The sequence below is a fragment of the Ostrinia furnacalis genome, unplaced genomic scaffold (genome assembly GCF_004193835.3).
Source record: "Ostrinia furnacalis isolate ACB-3 unplaced genomic scaffold, ASM419383v2 OfSCF7487, whole genome shotgun sequence".
NCBI lineage: Eukaryota > Metazoa > Arthropoda > Insecta > Lepidoptera > Crambidae > Ostrinia > Ostrinia furnacalis.
The window spans coordinates 458,967-477,745 of record NW_021137726.1 but is presented as its reverse complement, the minus strand read 5'-3'; the positions used below and the strand labels follow the sequence as shown (position 1 = coordinate 477,745).

The 18,779-nt window shown below is 38.0% G+C and overlaps 1 protein-coding gene across 1 annotated transcript in view; it reads right to left on the bottom strand.

Annotated features, from left to right (window-relative positions):
- LOC114364917 (neurexin-2-like) overlaps positions 1-18,779 on the bottom strand; it is a 144,164-nt gene that overhangs the window by 38,152 nt on the left and 87,233 nt on the right. The window contains exon 4 of the mRNA XM_028321275.1: positions 10,791-10,935. Within this exon, the coding sequence (XP_028177076.1) occupies positions 10,791-10,935 (145 nt within the window). The remainder of the gene's footprint in view (positions 1-10,790; positions 10,936-18,779) is intronic.

Here is an 18,779-nt window from a genome sequence, read left to right as displayed (position 1 = left end):
TAGTAGTTTACAAAAAGATTTAAAAACCAAACTCTAGCATGTAGCATGACTACAGGCAGTTTTCTCAGATTTATGTAAAGATGATTTTATAATTTATACTCTAGCGACCCGCCCCGACTTCGAACGGGTGCTAAGTATACATACCTATAAACCATCCTCATGAATCACTCTATCTATTAAAAAACCGCATCAAAATCCGTTGCGTAGTTTTAAAGATTTAAAGCATACATAGTGACAGACAGGAAAGCGACTTTGTTTTATAATTATGTAGTGAAGATGTAGATTGGTAACCCAAAATTTTCCCTTTATAATGACCAACAGCCTTGTAGATATAAATTAGAAGGATCAATAATACCGATTATTTTACCTGCGACCAATATATCCTGAATGCTGCGAGTATTTTTAGCTACACATCAAGCACCCTACCTACTAACAAGCTACCCGTATTTTTCTTCCCCAACATCCAACATTTGTCGGAATCGTTACGTCTCAAAACACCGCCTTGTTAAAAATTTGAAAGTCCCCCTCCAAAGCCCTTTGCCCCCTCCCCCTCCCACGTGGCTCTCGAAATCAATCGCGTTGCAAAATTCCCGTTTCACCGTGACTCGCTGCAAGATTACCGGGATTTTTTACTTTGACGGTATTCCCGGGATCGGAAAGTCACGTCACTCAAGCACGTGTGCCATTAAATATTTTCCCATACTTACTGCTAGTACATAAAGAAGGCATAAGCTCATAGCAATGAAATGTACGGAACTATATTGATCCGCAAGTTGATATTTACGGTCATAATATTTAATTTTGTAGAAAGCAATTTAATTAATATTTATGTTTACGTAGGATAATATTTTTCCCACCGCCGCGCCGCTCGACTATTGTGGTGAGCCCACTCGTAACACAAGCTTATTTAGCTTAACACGAGGGGCTAACGGGACGATTGCTAATAATCTTAAAAAAAATACTGAACTTTTCATACAATTTCAAGAAACATGATCACTATTTGGTTGATTTAATCGCTACTGAGCTCCCTGTTCAAACTTAACATAATTTAAATTTAACTTTCCACTGTTAATCACTAATTAAAAGTTGTGAAGTGTTTTCTTACAAGAAGGTTTTAATTTAATACCTGTTAATTAACATTTTAGAAAAAATATTGTGATAAAAAGTAAAACCCACAACCTCACCCCAGAATCCTCACTACAATATCACAAGCATTTCCCGACCGGACCTCTGCGCTCATCAGACCGAACTCTGCCAAAATATAAAAGCAAACACGAGCAAAACATACCCCTTTGTCACATGACGCTGTTTGCGCAGCTTGTTATAGTGGCGATTAAATTTACAAAGCCAGAATGGGTAATAAGAGCTGAAATGTTACGTTGTAATAAAATTAGGACACGTTGGGCGTTGCACACTGTCTTGTAAGCAAATGTAGCATTTTATTGAAGCTCTTGTTCCTACTAACTAGTGTAAACTGTACTTAGGTACGCCCGTATTTACAAACATTACTATGAGGTCTCACAGTGCGCATGGATGCTCAGGGACACATGAACCAACACAGAGCTCTATTCAACGATGTGCGTTCGATTTGCTGCTTACTTAAGCAATCATCGTTTGTGAATACGAGCGTGAATCAGTGTCTTTCCTTAAGTGAGCACACTCAGTTCTGTCGGCATTACATCTTTAAAGTTTTGATGAACTACATAGTTAAATACCACAGAAATTAAATAACACACATCTCTACAGTTTTGATTAACTATCACAAACAAAGTATATCTACGTTTTGTGTAGTTCTTGGGGATATTTTAGCGATCGGGAATATATAAGAAAGCGTTCTCCAATATTCCTACCCACCATGGATACATTCAGGGAACCCGGTATATTACCAACCTAGGACCTAAGTTCGCCACTAAACGCGTCACCTCACCGTCGTGCATGATTCATCAATGATGCTTACTTAAGTGAAGCATAAAATCAAACGCACAGCGTTGAATAGAGCTCTGTGATTGATTCGTTTGTCACCCTGTGTATCCACGCGTACTGTGAGACCTTATAGTTAATGTTTGTGAATACGGGCGTACATGTCAATATTTAGCTTTATTAGATGGTAGATACTTGTCTAAAAACAACCTTTATAGTAATAATCAGATTAAAGTTTTCAATTAAATTTTTGATGGTACTTAAATAATCCAGTATTAAGCGGGCTTGAAATAATTATTAAGCATTCTCAACCTTTCAAATATTCTTCTAAACAAAATCCAAAAGTCCATTTAGCTATCAAACAAATAGACGAATGTTTTCAATGCTTGTGTTTCAAAAGGCCTCAATTTGTCTTTATGAACAGCCAGCGCTGACAGCGGTCGAGATAGCTTGTGTACAGTCAACACATCAACATTTTGAATCTTATTCCAAAAGCCATAGGGCGACGAAATGTAAACTTCTGCGGCGTGTTGTACCTATTGCACAGTCAATACGGACATTTGAAATAAACGATATATTATGATTCACATAATATGACGGAAAGGCTCGAGGGAAGCTTTCACGTTTCTGAGGACAGTGAATGAAAAATAAATAATGATTTTAAAATGGTTGGTTTTAGTAGGTACCCATAGTACTATAGCTTTGCTTAGTTTGGGACTAGAGGCGCAGTGTAAAATGTCCAAGGATATTTATTAATTTATTTAAAAAGATTGTAAGGATATTATACAGGAAGAAGATCAATTATAACCTAAACGTAACATAACCTATCTTATGTTTGAACTAGCGGCCGCCCGCGACTTCGTACGCGTGGATCCCGTTTTACCCCCTTCATATATCTTACGCGGTTTAGATTTTTTCATACAAATGTTTTTTCTCGCTAACTCCCGTTCCCGTGGGAATTTTGCAATATCCTGTTGTAGCTAAACTTTAAGTTTACTAAGGTGCCTGCATGCCAAATTTCAAGCGTGTAACTTAAGCGGTTTAGATTTTTCATAGGATTTTCCCGCTAATTCCCGTTCCCGTGGGAATTTCGAGAATTATTTTCTTAGTGCACCTCTACGGTACCTAAGCTACGTCCCTTCCAAATTTCAAGTGCCTACGTTTAGCCGTTTAGGCTGTGCGTTGATATGTCACTAAGTCAGTCAGTTTCTCCTTTTATAATTTAGATAGAAGATAGATNAGATTTTTGACGTTAAAGTAAGGTGATGCAACTCAGCCTAACTGTTTTTAAACTTGTTCTTGTGTTACCAATTAACGTCAGTACCTATCCATGACGATGTTAAAAATAATATTGTAACTGTTACAAGTAAGTACACTCTAGGACATGAAACGTGGTCGCTTACTATGGGCCTCATAAGAAGGCTCAAGGTCACCCAAAGGGCGATGGAGCGGGCTTGCTTGGAGTTTCCCTGCGTGATCGAATCAGAAATGAGGAGATCCGCAGGAGAACTTAAGTGACCGACATAGCTCGCAGAATTGCTAAAACCAAGTGGCAGTGGGCGGGGAACATAGCTCGTAGAGACGATGGCCGTTGGGGCAGAAAAGTTCTCGAGTGGCGACCACGGGCTGGAAAGGTAGTGTGGGCAGGTCTTCTACTAGGTGGACCGACGATCTCGTAAAGGTCGCGGGAAAAACCTTGGAGGAGGCCTAGCTTTGTCCAGCAGTGGACGTCATTTGGCTGAAACGAACGAACGAACACTCTAGGACATTGAACATGCGCCTCCTTGCAGTGTCCTGGTAACAAGGACTCTCCATAACTACCTAGGAATAATGAGCCATCAAAACCGCCATACTTATGCCTAGGGCTGCTACTCATCCCAGAAAACTCTGTTTTTTTTTTACAGACGAAACTGTGACAATATCTTTATAACAGCAACAAACCTGTTATTTGTATTTATTTGCTTTATCTTTAACATCACTAAAAAACTGATTGCGATTACTTTTTATTGCCAAACTCTGTTATTTTCCAGCAATATAGGTAGGTAACTTTTTTAAACTTTTAAAACCAGTCGAAAAGGCAAGCCATTAAAATGCATAATTATACTTATATCTACATTAATATTATAAAGAGGAAAGATTTGTATTTTTGTATGTTTGTAATGAATAGGCTCAAAAAGTACTGGGCCGATTTAAAAAATTCTTTCACCATTCGAAAGCTACATTATCCACGAGTAACATAGGCTAAATTTTATTTTGGAAAAACATAGGGTTCAGGGGTCCACGCGCGCGAAGCCGCGGGCGGAAAGCTAGTTATACTATAATTCCCGTGTAAAAAAAATGCAATGCCATAGATTGAAAGTAATGACTTGATTTTACAATAAACTTATTAGCCTACTTTTTCGAAGTCTTTGTTTAGAGTAATTTTGGCAACCCTGCTTCGTCCCGGCCCTAGTACGTAATGCCCGTAAAGAGAATGTCCTACTTTGGCCAGACAATCGTCAAACATGGCCGCAATGTTTACGCGCAGTCATGTAATTTAATGAAGCATATTTTCAGCTAATTAAAATACTTACGCATTTGAATTGTATTGTGGTTAATTAACTAAGGTTTACTATTTTTCATTTTAAGTTTATGGCGCGACTCTACTAGGTTTTATTTAAACTATGTCACTTTTTCTTCCTATGTTCAGCAGTGGACGTCCTATGGCTGAAATGTTGATGATGATGATGATTTTTTCTTCGTTAGCTAATTATTTCATAGAGGTCCTTGAGAAAGAAATACCATGAAAAAGTTTAAGGTAAAATAAATCACAGGACTTTGTAACATAATACTACACAATTATAGTATACGCTAAGCTTATTATAAGTTCATATCATTATTAGATTTAAAGAGTAAAATGTCACTAGTTTTTACGGTGAATTTATTTAGGTACGTAGTTATGTTGTATTTATGTAGGTATGTACACTTGTTGAACCGTAAAAGTAATCTACAAACAAACATTTAGACAAGGAATTAACATAGATTAAAGATAAGTAAGATAACAAAAACACTGCAATGTGCTGACTTCCCTTCTATGATCTGAGGTGCTGACGGTTGATCGCATCTTAAATGGTTCTGAAGTTACGTCCAAAGATAACGGTTGATGGAAGGGCAGTGAGTGGACAGTCTTACGAAACAGGGTTCAAATAAATTGGGGGAAAAGAAAAAACTGGTAAGACATTTTCAGTGTACCTATATTTAAATAGGAATCTGGGAAAAAATATCCACCGCTCCGAAAACAAAACTTATGAAAATAAGAAAACATTATGAGGCTTATTACAAAAAGTTAAACGGGTTTTGAACGCTTGCTTAAATTGTCATTTAACATGGAAATGTCAATCAAACACGTGATTAACGTGTGTTTAAGTTTTTTTTTTGTAATAACACCATCATATCGATTAGGTATGGGTTGTAATTGTATTTGTAAAGCTACATATTTGGCTCTGTCACTATAACCACAAAATGTAAATATTTCGTACTATAACTTAGGCTTCATGAATGTTTAGCGAAGGTTCACCTTTGTGTGTCACATACTTCATTTTATATGATAAAATAACATTCAGAGAAAAACTATTTTATTTATATCGCTTCATCATTGTCAGAGCGCACATCTGTCCATTGCCTATCTCAATTCAATCGAGCGAACCGATCCAAAAAATTGACTTATTTTTTGCTATTCTTCGATTATCTCCTAAAAAAGGTGGGTATACCTAGGTAGGTATACCTTCTTGAAGGACTGCTGGTTTTGCAAAGCTGTGATCCCCGCTCTAGGTCACGTTTTAGTTTCACAACTCGTTACCTATTTATATTTAGTGGGTAAGAACAGGTGATGAGATTATCCCTCTTTGAAACTAACCTAACGTACGAGTAATCACGTATTACTAATCTATACGAATATGTTTAATTCTATCAATTTGTGTGTTTATTTTTTTAGATATAAAATAACAAAAGTGCGTGGACTTTACCTGCCTAGCTCGCACTTATTACGTGTCATGTAAGCTATAAAATTACTGTATTGGATTGAAAAAGAGACTGACAAAGGTGACTGAGTTTCTTCCGCCACTTCTCTCAGCATCAGCCCATATGTTGTCCCGAAGTGGTGGTAGGGCAAACTATATTTTGGACGTGTATAAGTGCCTGCAATATGGGCCTATGTATTGAATAAACTATTTGATTTCACGTCTATAGGTAAGCCTTCTATAGGTACCTACAACACTTGCTCTTGTGTCAAGTTAAGCACTGCGGGCTCTTAATATAATTGCAATAGGAGGTATTTTGCAACAAACATGAGTAACTTTATGTGTGCGTCTGTACATAACGTTAACAATGTGATTAATTCACCGTAAGTAAACGTTTTATTAGATCACTTCATTTTCTTTCAAATTACGCACAAAACCCAAAAGAGACAAACGAATCAGTTTATCTACAGCCTTATTTATGTAATAAATAAAGCACAGGCAGTCCTGAATCCCCAATCAACATCGTCTGGGTGTACATGGCCTAGAATTCTGCGTAATAAAGACTCTACGAGATGAAAAGATGTTTGAATTTTCCCCAAATGAAGACTCGTCTTTAGGTATAATATTCCCGTCGCCAAACTGTGTCATAAATAAGAGTCGTATTACAACCAGGCTGTGATTAATTGTAAAAAGTAAAAGAAATACATTTTAGTTCATAGTAGTTTACAAAAAGATTTAAAAACCAAACTCTAGCATGTAGCATGACTACAGGCAGTTTTCTCAGATTTATGTAAAGATGATTTTATAATTATACCCTAGCGACCCGCCCCGACTTCGAACAGGTGCTAAGTATACATACCTATAAACCATCCTCATGAATCACTCTATCTATTAAAAAACCGCATCAAAATCCGTTGCGTAGTTTTAAAGATTTAAAGCATACATAGTGACAGACAGGAAAGCGACTTTGTTTTATAATTATGTAGTAAAGATGTAGATTGGTAACCCAAAATTTTCCCTTTATAATGACCAACAGACTTGTAGATATAAATTAGAAGGATCAATAATACCGATTATTTTACCTGCGACCAATATATCCTGAATGCTGCGAGTATTTTTAGCTACACATCAAGCACCCTACCTACTAACAAGCTACCCGTATTTTTCTTCCCCAACATCCAACATTTGTCGGAATCGTTACGTCTCAAAACACCGCCTTGTTAAAAATTTGAAAGTCCCCCTCCAAAGCCCTTTGTAAGTCCCCCTCCCCCTCCCACGTGGCTCTCGAAGTCAATCGCGTTGCAAAATTCCCGTTTCACCGTGACTCGCTGCAAGATTACCGGGATTTTTTACTTTGACGGTATTCCCGGGATCGGAAAGTCACGTCACTCAAGCACGTGTGCCATTAAATATTTTCCCATACTTACTGCTAGTAGGTACATAAGAAGTTATAAGCAATAAGCTCATAGCAATATCACGTATGTAACTTATAAATTAATCCAAGTTGAAAACATACATTTAATTTTGGACAGAGTAATTTCATTTAATATTTAAGTTTAATGTACGATAAAATTTATATTGATCGTGTGATAAAAGTTCAAGACACTCAGATCACTATTTGATTGATTTACGAGTAATCGCTACTGAGCTTGCTATTCAAACAACATCATTAAAATGTAACTTTCCACTGTTAATCACTAATTAAAAGTTATAAAGTGCCTTTTCCTTTAACATGTTTAATACGTGTTATTTAACGTTTTAAAAAAATGTCTTTCGTTCGTTCGTTCGTTTCAGCCAAATGTCGTCCACTGCTGGACAAAGGCCTCCTCCAAGGTTTTCCACAATTCACGGTCCTGCGCTGCCCACATTCTCCTCCTCCCGCGACCTTTACCAAATCGTCGGTCCACCTAGTAGGAGGCTTGCCCACGCTACGATTAGAAAAAATAGTGGGATAAAAACCCACAACCTTACCCCAGAATCCCAACTACAATATCACAAGCATTTCCCGACCGGACCTCTGCGCTCATCAGACCGAACTCTGCCAAAATATAAAAGCAAACACGAGCAAAACATACCCCTTTGTCACATGACGCTGTTTGCGCAGCTTGTTATAGTGGCGATTAAATTTACAAAGCCAGAATGGGTAATAAGAGCTGAAATGTTACGTTGTAATAAAATTAGGACACGTTGGGCGTTGCACACTGTCTTGTAAGCAAATGTAGCATTTTATTGAAGCTCTTGCACCTACAACTAGTGTAAACTGTACTTAAGAGTCTGTCGTCCGTATTCCCAAACGATGCTTGCTTAAGGGATGCAGCAAATCAAACGCACAGCGTTGAGTAGTGCTCTGTGATTGGTTCGTGTGTCACCCTGTGCGTCCACGCGCACTGTGAGACCTCATAGTAATGTTTGTGAATACGGGCGTTAGAGTCTGTCGTCCGTATTCACAAACGATGCTTGCTTAAGTGAAGCAGCAAACCGAACGCACAGCGTTTAATAGAGCTCTGTGATTGGTTCATGTGTCACCCTATACCACTGTGAGACCTCATAGTAATGTTTGTGAATACGGGCGTATGTCATGTAATATTTAGCTTTATTAGATGGTAGGTACTTGTCTAAAAACCACCTTTATAATAATCAGATTAAAGTTTTCAAAAAAATTTTGATGGCACTGAAATAATCCAGTATTAAGCTGGTTTGAAATAATTACTAAGTGTTACTTCGATAGTGAGTGTAGTGGAAGTTAATAAATGAAAAGAGTGGACTGTATAAAATTAATTGTATATTCGGTATAAATTTACAATAATATCGAGACCGTTTAGTGCAAAGTCGTTGAAGAGAGTGCGTCAGGATCGTCTTCTTAGATGTTCGCTCGCGAACCGAACATTGCTCGTTCGTTCGCCGAACGCTCGCCGCTCCCTCCGGTCACGCCGCCCGCGGGCAATGTCCGTGAGTAGACACTAAGCACTCTCAACCTTTCAAATATTCTTCTAAACAAAATCCAAAGGTCCATTTAGCTATCAAACAAATAGACGAATGTTTTCAATGCTTGTGTTTCAAAAGGCCTCAATTTGTCTTTATGAACAGCCAGCGCTGACAGCGGTCGAGATAGCTTGTATACAGTCAACACATCAACATTTTGAATCTTATTCCAAAAGCCATAGGGCGACGAAATGTAAACTTCTGCGGCGTGCTGTACCTATTGCACAGTCAATACGGACATTTGAAATAAACGATATATTATCATTCACGTAATATGACGGAAAGGCTCGAGGGAAGCTTTCACGTTTCTGAGGTCAGTGAATGAAAAATAAACGATGGTTTTAAAAAATGTAAACAGATTGTAAGGAAATTATAACCTAAACGTAACCAAACCTATCTCATATTTGAATAAGCAACCCAGTAATTAGTTGAAAAGGAAAAACAAGAAGGTAGTTTGTTCCCGTTATCGTAACAACTCCTATGCTGGAACAATGATACCGCAGCGAATGGTAGATAATGATTTTGAATCCCTTATTTTGTCGAAAGGTTTATATCTAGTAGTAGTTCACAATTCAACTTTAAACAAAGATAGATTCTATAAATACGTAGCTCTGTATTCACGCGTTTTAAGCCAATTTTTAATTTAAAAGCCCAAAGTTTTTGAAANGGATATTTATTTATTTATATTTATTTATTTATAGATAAGCAACCTAGTTTGGTTGAAAAGGAAAAAGTAACACGTCATGGCGGTTTATTCCCTTTCCTACGGTACGGTATCATTGCCGCAGCGAATGATGGAGAATGATTTTGAATCCCTTATTTCAAAACGTTTATATCTAGTAGTAGTTCACAATTCAACTTTAAACAAAGATAGGTTCTATAAATAAGTAGCTGTATTCACGCCTTTTAAGCCATTTTTTATTTTATAAGCCCAAAGTTTTCGACANTTTTGAAATAATTAGAAGTGTTAATTTTCAAGTTTTCAGAATTTCAGGAAAATTTTAAATAACATTATTTTTCCCCATCTTTTCCTTTAACCTCGGCGTACTTGCCACGAGCCGCCTGGGATAAGAAACGCTCAATGGGAATTCTTGGTCGGATTTGCTGAAAACTGTCGCCACACCGAGATTTGAGCTTTACACAATTCACAACAGGGTCCGGATTCATTTGGCTGTGACACAACGTGCCGACGACCTACCAAATTGAGACGTTTATGAAATATTGTCCCGGAATGTGAGAATTTAAAGTTATCTTACTGCAAGTCTTGTACTGGGGATTTGGCCTCGTTTCGTAGATTTGTGGATATTGAAATGGTATGCAACTGCTACTTTAGGGGAGGCGTTTTCGGGGAATTAATTCGAAGGTATCGCGTGAAATGAAACGGTTAAGGCGCGAGGTACAGGTATATTTTGAATTTATTAAGATTTTTGTTTGAAATTGTGTTATGGATGGCGCTGAAAATTTCAAGAACTGAAACTTTTTGGAGCTTAACTGCTGCTATAGTATACTCTGGAGTATAATTAGTATTAATTAGAGAAAATTCTGTTTTAACATTCACAAGATAAAAAAGAACTTCAAGGTGAGAGTTAGTGGGCCATGAAGCGAGTGTAAAAACTACTCATCTCGCCTGTATTACAAAACGACGCTAAAAATGTATTTAATCTCAGGCAGACTCTGGACACAGGGTTTTAATCTAATGACAATGTCCAGACTGTGTTCTGTCTGTTCCCACCTCTTGTTCCCACTCCAGAATCTACAGTTTGACCGGCAATAAAAAATCCAACAAAAATTAAACTTGAACCAATTGAAGGCCTGAATCCATGCGAGTTTCAATTCAGTCCTGAACGTATCCTTTTGGTAAGATCTGAAACTAAATCCAAAGCAACTCACCTTCAAGTCCCTGGAATGCCTCAGCTCCTGCCTCCTCGGCGGCTGACCAGGCAAGTCGGAGTAGACCAGGTTCCTCACAGCCCCTCGGAACTTGGGCTCGAAGATCACCGACGGTAGCGCTAGAGTTGTCAGCTTGGAGTTGTACCTGGTGAAGAAAATACAACATTATTGTATTGACTCATATGTTATACAATAATATTATTTCAATGCCTTAACTCAAGTCTCAAAATCAGTAAAGAACCAAATCGGTCTCTTTCTCAGACAATGTTCTTAACTGATTGCATTTCTTAAAATCACAAAAAATTTGCATTCTTAAGTGCTACCTGGAAATAATTTAACTTGCATAGTTATTTGAAGCTGACAATCAATTTTATTTACTATTTTAGGATCAAAACTGATCAAAATACATTATCTCCCTAGAGACGACCGGAAAAGTCTACTCTGCCAACAAAATGCCGTTTAATGTACGTAATAAAGAAGGCTTACATAAAAGAATAAAGGAGCAGCTCCCTGGCTTTCCTTAGCAAAATTAATAAAAAATGCACCAATCACTCAACTCGGCTGCCAATAGAAACTCCTCGTTATTACTCATCCAATCCTATCACTTCGAAAATATGACTTCAATTTACAATTTCCTCGAGCAACATCGAACATTCATCTCCGCATGACAAGGAAAGCTGACAACAATTTATCTTGCGTCCTTTTCTATTAAGTCGTGGCACGCCGCAATATTTCAGCGTGCTGACGTGGGAGCGGACATCGCGTATTTTAAAATTGCTTTCTCCAACTTAGATTAGGTAGTGTCTGTGTCGTGGTGTAAAATGCGAAAAGTTACAATTTTTACCCTCCAAGAATTATCTTGGTTGGAGTTTTTTCGCGTGACACTGCGCTTTTGTAAGTAAAGCGCGGTAAAAGATGTTCTTACATCATTGTAGACTTTAGAGCGTTGTAGAAACTCAAACTAAAGCAAGGAGTTTATGATGCAAAATGTACGTAAAACAATGCATCAAGAAAGTAAACAAAGACGACGATTTTCACACCAAAATCGTAGTAAACTTGCCAAAGTAATCAAAACAATTTAGGTAGGTACTTTATGTTCTTCCAACTACTTCTGCCTGACACACGATGGAGGATAATTTACGAATAGTTTCTGTAAACTCATTGGATGCCTGTTTCTTAAGGCCTTGGAATATTTTTTAAAAGAGAAGGCATACAAACTTGATCTTTTAAGGGATCTTTTCACACGCCGAACTTTTATTTCAAAATAATCTTTACTTCAAAAGAATCATGTCGACGACTTCTACTTTCTTGGACTTTTGACAACATGACAAAAGTTGACGAGATACGTGGGCGAATCGGCAGGTCGGCAGGTTTGGTAGGTAGACTGTATTATAATTTATGATATTTTTCTCATTCTGGTCTACTTAAAACAGATTTTAGCAGTATTTTTGTTCTACCATATTGTAACAAACAAGACGCTCCGGTGGAGGGAAGCCACCATTCCTTAATGAAGGACCATTAGCAACGCACGGCTCCACCTGCTCGGTGACTAAACTTTAATTAGATCAGCAAGAGACTGGTACAGCATTTGAGTTTATAGTGATGGCCGTGAACCTTGTCGATAGAAATAATAATCACTGAGCTGCTGAAAATGAACAGAATTATTTTAGGCAGGATTTAAAATAAAGCAGCGTGATTAACTGTTTACTCATAGAACTCGTAGTGCTATAATTCTTAGACGTTTTCTCACTTGTTCATCAAATTGATCTTTGTTCCCATCTGATCTGATCCATATTTTATTTTAATCAAATACCTATATCGCATCTTGTTTTCAAACGTATGTATATTGACTGGAAATTATGTTTAAATCAAAAATAAAGGTAAGTATGATTAATAAATCAAACGAACTCAAACTCAACTTTAATAACGTCCTAACTTTTAATATGAAATATCTAATATCGACCTCAATTATCTCGGAAAGTTTTCTTCTTAGATACTTTCTATCGATAAAATGCCCGCCGCGTCCCTACCGCTCTGGCTAATGTCAGGAATTTTATAACGACTCCAAAGAGTTCCGAAGTAAATGTACTTATTCTAGCAAATAGAAATTATATACTTAAAGTTGGAGCCAGATGTCTGGATTATATTTACTCCGGGGTTGTATTTTTGCGGCTGGCGCAAGTTCTAATATGAAGGAGGTTAGTTAATTGATTAAATTAGTATTTGCACGTTTGCGAGGAGAAAACTGCGTTAAAACATTTCATTGTGATTCTTTTGAGTTATAAATAATAGAGTTGTATTGCATTATCGTTTATGAAAAGAGTATACCTACATACTACAATATTGGGATAATAAATTAATTTGTAAAATTAATCATTAAATGAAAATCATAAAATATCTAAGACCAGAATAACAAAGGGAGCTTTCCATAGGTGTTATGTCATCACCATATTCACCTTTCATCATCAAGAATCATTTCATTATCATCATCAAGCATCATCGGCCTATCTACTGCTGGACAAAGGCTTCCCCTAATAAGTATCCGCCATTTTAACATCTCTTAGCTAGTCGCTTCCAGCATCAGCCAGCGTTTTTTCCTAACCAAGCTGGAGAGCGAGTTATACTGAGCTTTAATCGCTCAAAAACTCGTTTACCCCAGCGGTAAAGCTAGGTGGACCGACGATCTGGTAAAGGTCGCGGGAAGAGCCTGGATGCGGGCAGCGCAGGACCGTTCATTGTGGAAAACCTTGGGGGAGGCCTTTGTCCAGCAGTGGACGTCATTTGGCTGAAACGAAGAAAAGCGGATTAATATAAACAGCATTATGGAAACTTAAGCACAACCGTCAAAGTTTGTAGAATCCGACATCGTACAGACTCACAGCAGATTATTTACTCCGTGGTGCTGCTAATGTTTGCGCTCGCTGCAGTTTCTGTTACTGAGCGGGAAAACTTTGATATTGCTCTGTCTCTGTGTAGGTTTTCTATGACGGATAAGTATGAGTACGTATATTATATTGCTTATCAATGTTATTAATTAAAAATATTTGCTTCTTTGGATCCTTATCAGTTTAAAGTATGCAGTAAATAGGTAGCCCTTTTTATTAGATAGTAGAAGCACAATAACAAGATTAATCGTATAATTAATTCTGCAGAACAACACGAGATGGGAAACAAATATTTTAGCTTGCTTAGACTTTCCCACTGCTGGACAAAAGTAAAAAAAGAGTTAGTGAAAGTCTACTAATTCTGAGACTAGGGAAACCATCAACGCCTTATTCTTATGATCAGTTTTCATTTTTGATTGACATCATAATATTATAAGACAATTAGATCCAAGACGATCTAAAATATATACGAATTTTACTTCACCAACCCTACCTTCTAAAATTTCAACGCCATCCATATCCTTCCAAAAGAATTTGTAGCAAAACATGTTGTGAAGCTTGCGCACATAAATCATAAAGTATACGAGTTCATACGCGTTCTATAAGCCTCGATTCGCAGCGGGAGTCGAACCTAGTCCCTAAGGCGTGATATAGTAGAAATAGGTACAGTAGGACTGTTTTTCGACCGAATNCCTGTATACATAACAAGGCAGGTATTTGACCACAATCGCACCTGTATTTTGTATTGTATTCTGTAAACTCATTCAATGCCTGTTGCTTAAGCCCATGGAATATATTTTAAAAGAGAAGGCATACAAACTTGATCATTAAAGGGCTAAAGAAAGAGCCCTTCTAAAGATTATTTTGAAATAAAATTTTGGTGTGTAAAAAGTCACACACCAAACTTTTATTTCAAAAGAATTTTTACTTTATGTCGACGACTTCTACTTTCTTTGACTTTTGACATGTCCAAAGTCGACGAATTATGTCGTGTGTCAGCGGGTTTAGTGTGTAGACTGCATTATAATTTATGATATTTTTGTCATTCTGGTTTACTTAAAAACAGATTTTAGCAGTATATTTGTACCACCATATTGTAACAAACAAGACGCTCGAATGGAGGAAAGCCACCAGTCCTTAATGAAGGACCATTAGCAACGCACGGCTCCACCTGCTCGGTGACTACACTTTAATTAGATCAGCAAGAGACTGGTACAGCATTTGAGTTTATAGTGATGGCCGTAAACGTTGTCGATAGAAATAACAATTTCAGCTGTTGAAAATCAACAGAAATTATCCCATGTTTAAAATTTTGCGGCGTGATACAACCACCTACTCAATAGATGCACGCAAACGGTCAGATTTGGTGAAGTGCCATTGAGGGCTGATTACCGGATCATTCTGTATGAAACTAAAAGCATATAAGAATGCAATAGTGGATTTCTATTGTCATTCACAACGAATTCGAAGATTTTAGACTTTTTTCTCACTTATTCATCAACTATCAGTCTTTGATCCGTACATTATTTGAGTCTGATATTTGCCTTGTCAGTATTAATTCTAAACGTAGGTATACTACTGACTGGCAAAATAAGTTTTCGTTCGTTTCAGCCAAATGACGTCCACTGCTGGACAAAGGCCTCCCCCAAGGTTTTCCACAATGAACGGTCCTGCGCTGCCCGCATCCAGGCTCTTCCCGCGACCTTTACCAGATCGTCGGTCCACCTAGTAGGAGGCCTGCCCACGCTACGTTTTCCAGCCCGTGGTCGCCACTCGAGAACGTGGTCGCTTACTATGGGCCTCATAAGAAGGCTCAAGGTCACCCAAAGGGCGATGGAGCGGGCTATGCTCGGAGTTTCCCTGCGTGATCGAATCAGAAATGAGGAGATCCGTAGGAGAACCAAAGTAACCGACATAGCTCGCAGAATTGCTAAAATCAAGTGGCAGTGGGCGGGGCACATAGCTCGTAGAGACGATGGCCGTTGGGGCAGGAAATAAGTTTTAATAAAAAATAAAGGTAAGTATGATTAATAAATCAAACGTAGTCAAACTCAACTTTAATAACGTCCTAACTTTTAATATGAAATATCCAATATCGACCTCAATTATCTCGGAAAGTTTTCTTCTTTGATACTTTCTATCGATAAAATTGCCGCCGCGTCCCTACCGCTCTGGCTAATGTCAGGAATTTTATAACGACTTCAAAGAGTTCCGAAGTAAATGTACTTATTCTAGCAAATAGAAATTATATACTTAAAGTTGGAGCCAGATGTCTGGATTATATTTACTCCGGGTTTGTATTTGCGGCTGGCGCAAGTTCTAATATGAAGGAGGTTGTTAATATGATTAAATTAGTATTTGCACGTTTGCAAGGAGAAAACTGAGGTAAACATGCCAAGATGTTATTCTTTTGAGTTATAGATAATAGGGTTGTATTGCATTATCGTTTATGAAAAGGGTATACCTACATACTGCAATATGGGGATAATAAATTAATTTGTAAAATTAATCATTAAATGAAAATCATAAAATATCTAAGACCAGAATAACAAAGGGAGCTTTCCATAGGTGTTATGTCAGCACCATATTCACCTTTCATCATCATTATCAAGCATCATCGGCCTATCTACTGCTGGACAAAGGCTTCCCCTAATAAGTATGCGCCATTTTAACATCTCTTCAGCAAGTCGCATCCAGCTTCTGCCAGCGACTTTTCCTAACCAAGCTGAAGAGCGAGTTATACTACGCTTTAACCGCTCAAAAACTCGTTTACCCCAGCGGTAAAAGCGGATTAATATAAACAGCATTATGGAAACTTAAGCACAACCGTCAAAGTTTGTAGAAGCCGACATCGTACAGACTCACAGCAGATTATTTACTCCGTGGTGCTGCTAATGTTTGCGCTAGCTGCAGTTTCTGTTACTGAGCGGGAAAACTTTGATATTGCTCTGTCTCTGTGTAGGTTTTCTATGACGGATAAGTATGTACGTTCTTCGACGAGTGCGATATTATATTGCTTATCAATGTTATTAATTAAAAATATTTGCTTCTTTAGATCCTTATCAGTTTCCAATACGCGGTAAAGAGGTTTTTTTTTTTTTTTTTTTGAAGGGACGCGCGCTGGTAGCTTGAGGAGCTTTTCCAGCTTCACCGGGCAGAGTGGCGAGTACAGAAGGTACTCTAGCCGTTTGGCGATCGTCGGTGCGCGTGCCGACGAGGCCGAGTGTGGGCTTCGCGGAGTGAAGCCCAGGCTCGTCCGCGTCGGTCGCAGACCGACGTTCGCGATCGGGCCGTATCGAGCGCATAAGGCGCCCGATCAGTGGCGAACCCAACTAGAGGGTTGCCCACCGCGGTGTTGGACCAAAGTCCAGCCTACGGCGGGCTCACTCTAGTGGGCCCGATCGAGGGGACTACGGACGCGGCCTGAGGGCGCCACGGTAGGCTCGGACCTCGGCTCAGGCCGTGTCCGGGGGACGGATAGGGGAGAACAAATATGGCGCTCCTTTTTATTAGGTAGTGGAATCACAACAACAGGATTAATCGCTTTAATTAATTCTGCAGAGTCCTTAGCAACACGAGACGTTAAACAAATGTTTTAAATTGCCTAAACTTTCCCACTACTGGACAAAAGTCAAAAAGAGTTGACCAAAGTCATCTAATCCTGAGACTCTACGGCACGGTAATACTATCTATACAGTATTCCAAGTCGGCCATATTTTTTAAATAAATGTCAATAGTCGCGCGGTACGTCACAGTATGACAACATGCGATAGGGCTGCCCACCTACAGTACAGTACCCAGTTTAATTACATCTGCCTTAGCTTACTTAGAATTTCTATCTAGTTTTGTGATTGTATTTTTTTATTTAGTTAGACAAACAAATTACTTTGTGAATGGAATAGGTTAAAAATGTGTGTTGTTTTGTGATAAGTAGATTTAATTTATTTAAAACTACGTAAATAATTTTGAAACTTTAATAATCATAATGATCTGTTACGTAAATTTCGGGCGAGCGAAGTCGTGGGCAAAAGCTGGTTTAATACAATATAATTTTCATTTGAAATCAAACTGACTTAAAATGACAATTTGACTAGTTTTTGAACAATTTGACCGTAAATGACGGTCACTCAAATTCAATCAGTTTTGTCATTTTTAACACTTGGCCACCGACGTCCATTCGGCACATTCGCGACACCCCCGACTTTTGCATACCGAGCGCATACCGAGATTTGAATTTCGAAAGAAAGTTCCGTTTCGTCTGTTTATATGAAGTTACAATACTGTATGATATTATTACCGTGTCTACGGAAACCATCAATGCCTTATTCTTATGATCAGTTTTCATTTTTGATTGACATTATAATATTATAAGACAATTAGATCCAAGACGATCAAAAATATATACGAATTTCACTTTACCAACCCTACCTTCTAAAATTCCAACGCCATCCATATCCTTCCAAAAGAATTTGTAGCAAAACATGTTGTGAAGCTTGCGCACATAAATCATAAAGTATACGAGTTCATACGCGTTGTATAAGCCTCGATTCGCAGCGGGAGTCGAACCTAGTCCCTAAGGCGTGATATAGTAGAAATAGGTACAGTAGGACTGTTTTTCGACCGAATGGGGATGTTGCCTGGGTCAAAAAGCAAGAGTTTTAATTAGTCCGTCAGTTAACTTATCAAAAAATACTCTACACGTATACGTATTTTTCACTTTTTCACTACACGTATTTTTCACTTTTTCAAACTAATGAAAATTTAAAGAGATAAAGCGCCCCAAAGTTCATAAGAAGAGGTCCGTGACGTCAACGCTTGCTTAAAAATGCCGCACGTTGTGACGTCGTGCGCAACTTCAACGCACCATAACTATGTAATTATTTGTTAGATTGACAAATAAAAATATATGTGTCCAATATTTTTTGATATTAAACATTACGGACTAAAAAAATTTTTTTAGGCAACTAGCCTATTGACATAAGTTTGGTCGCCGACGATGTACGTTGAACATCATGATGGCACCGTGACACGAGCGTGCAAATATAATGTGGTATAAAATGTATGTATGAACGTCATGTATGTAAGGTCAAAATCATTTGGCAAT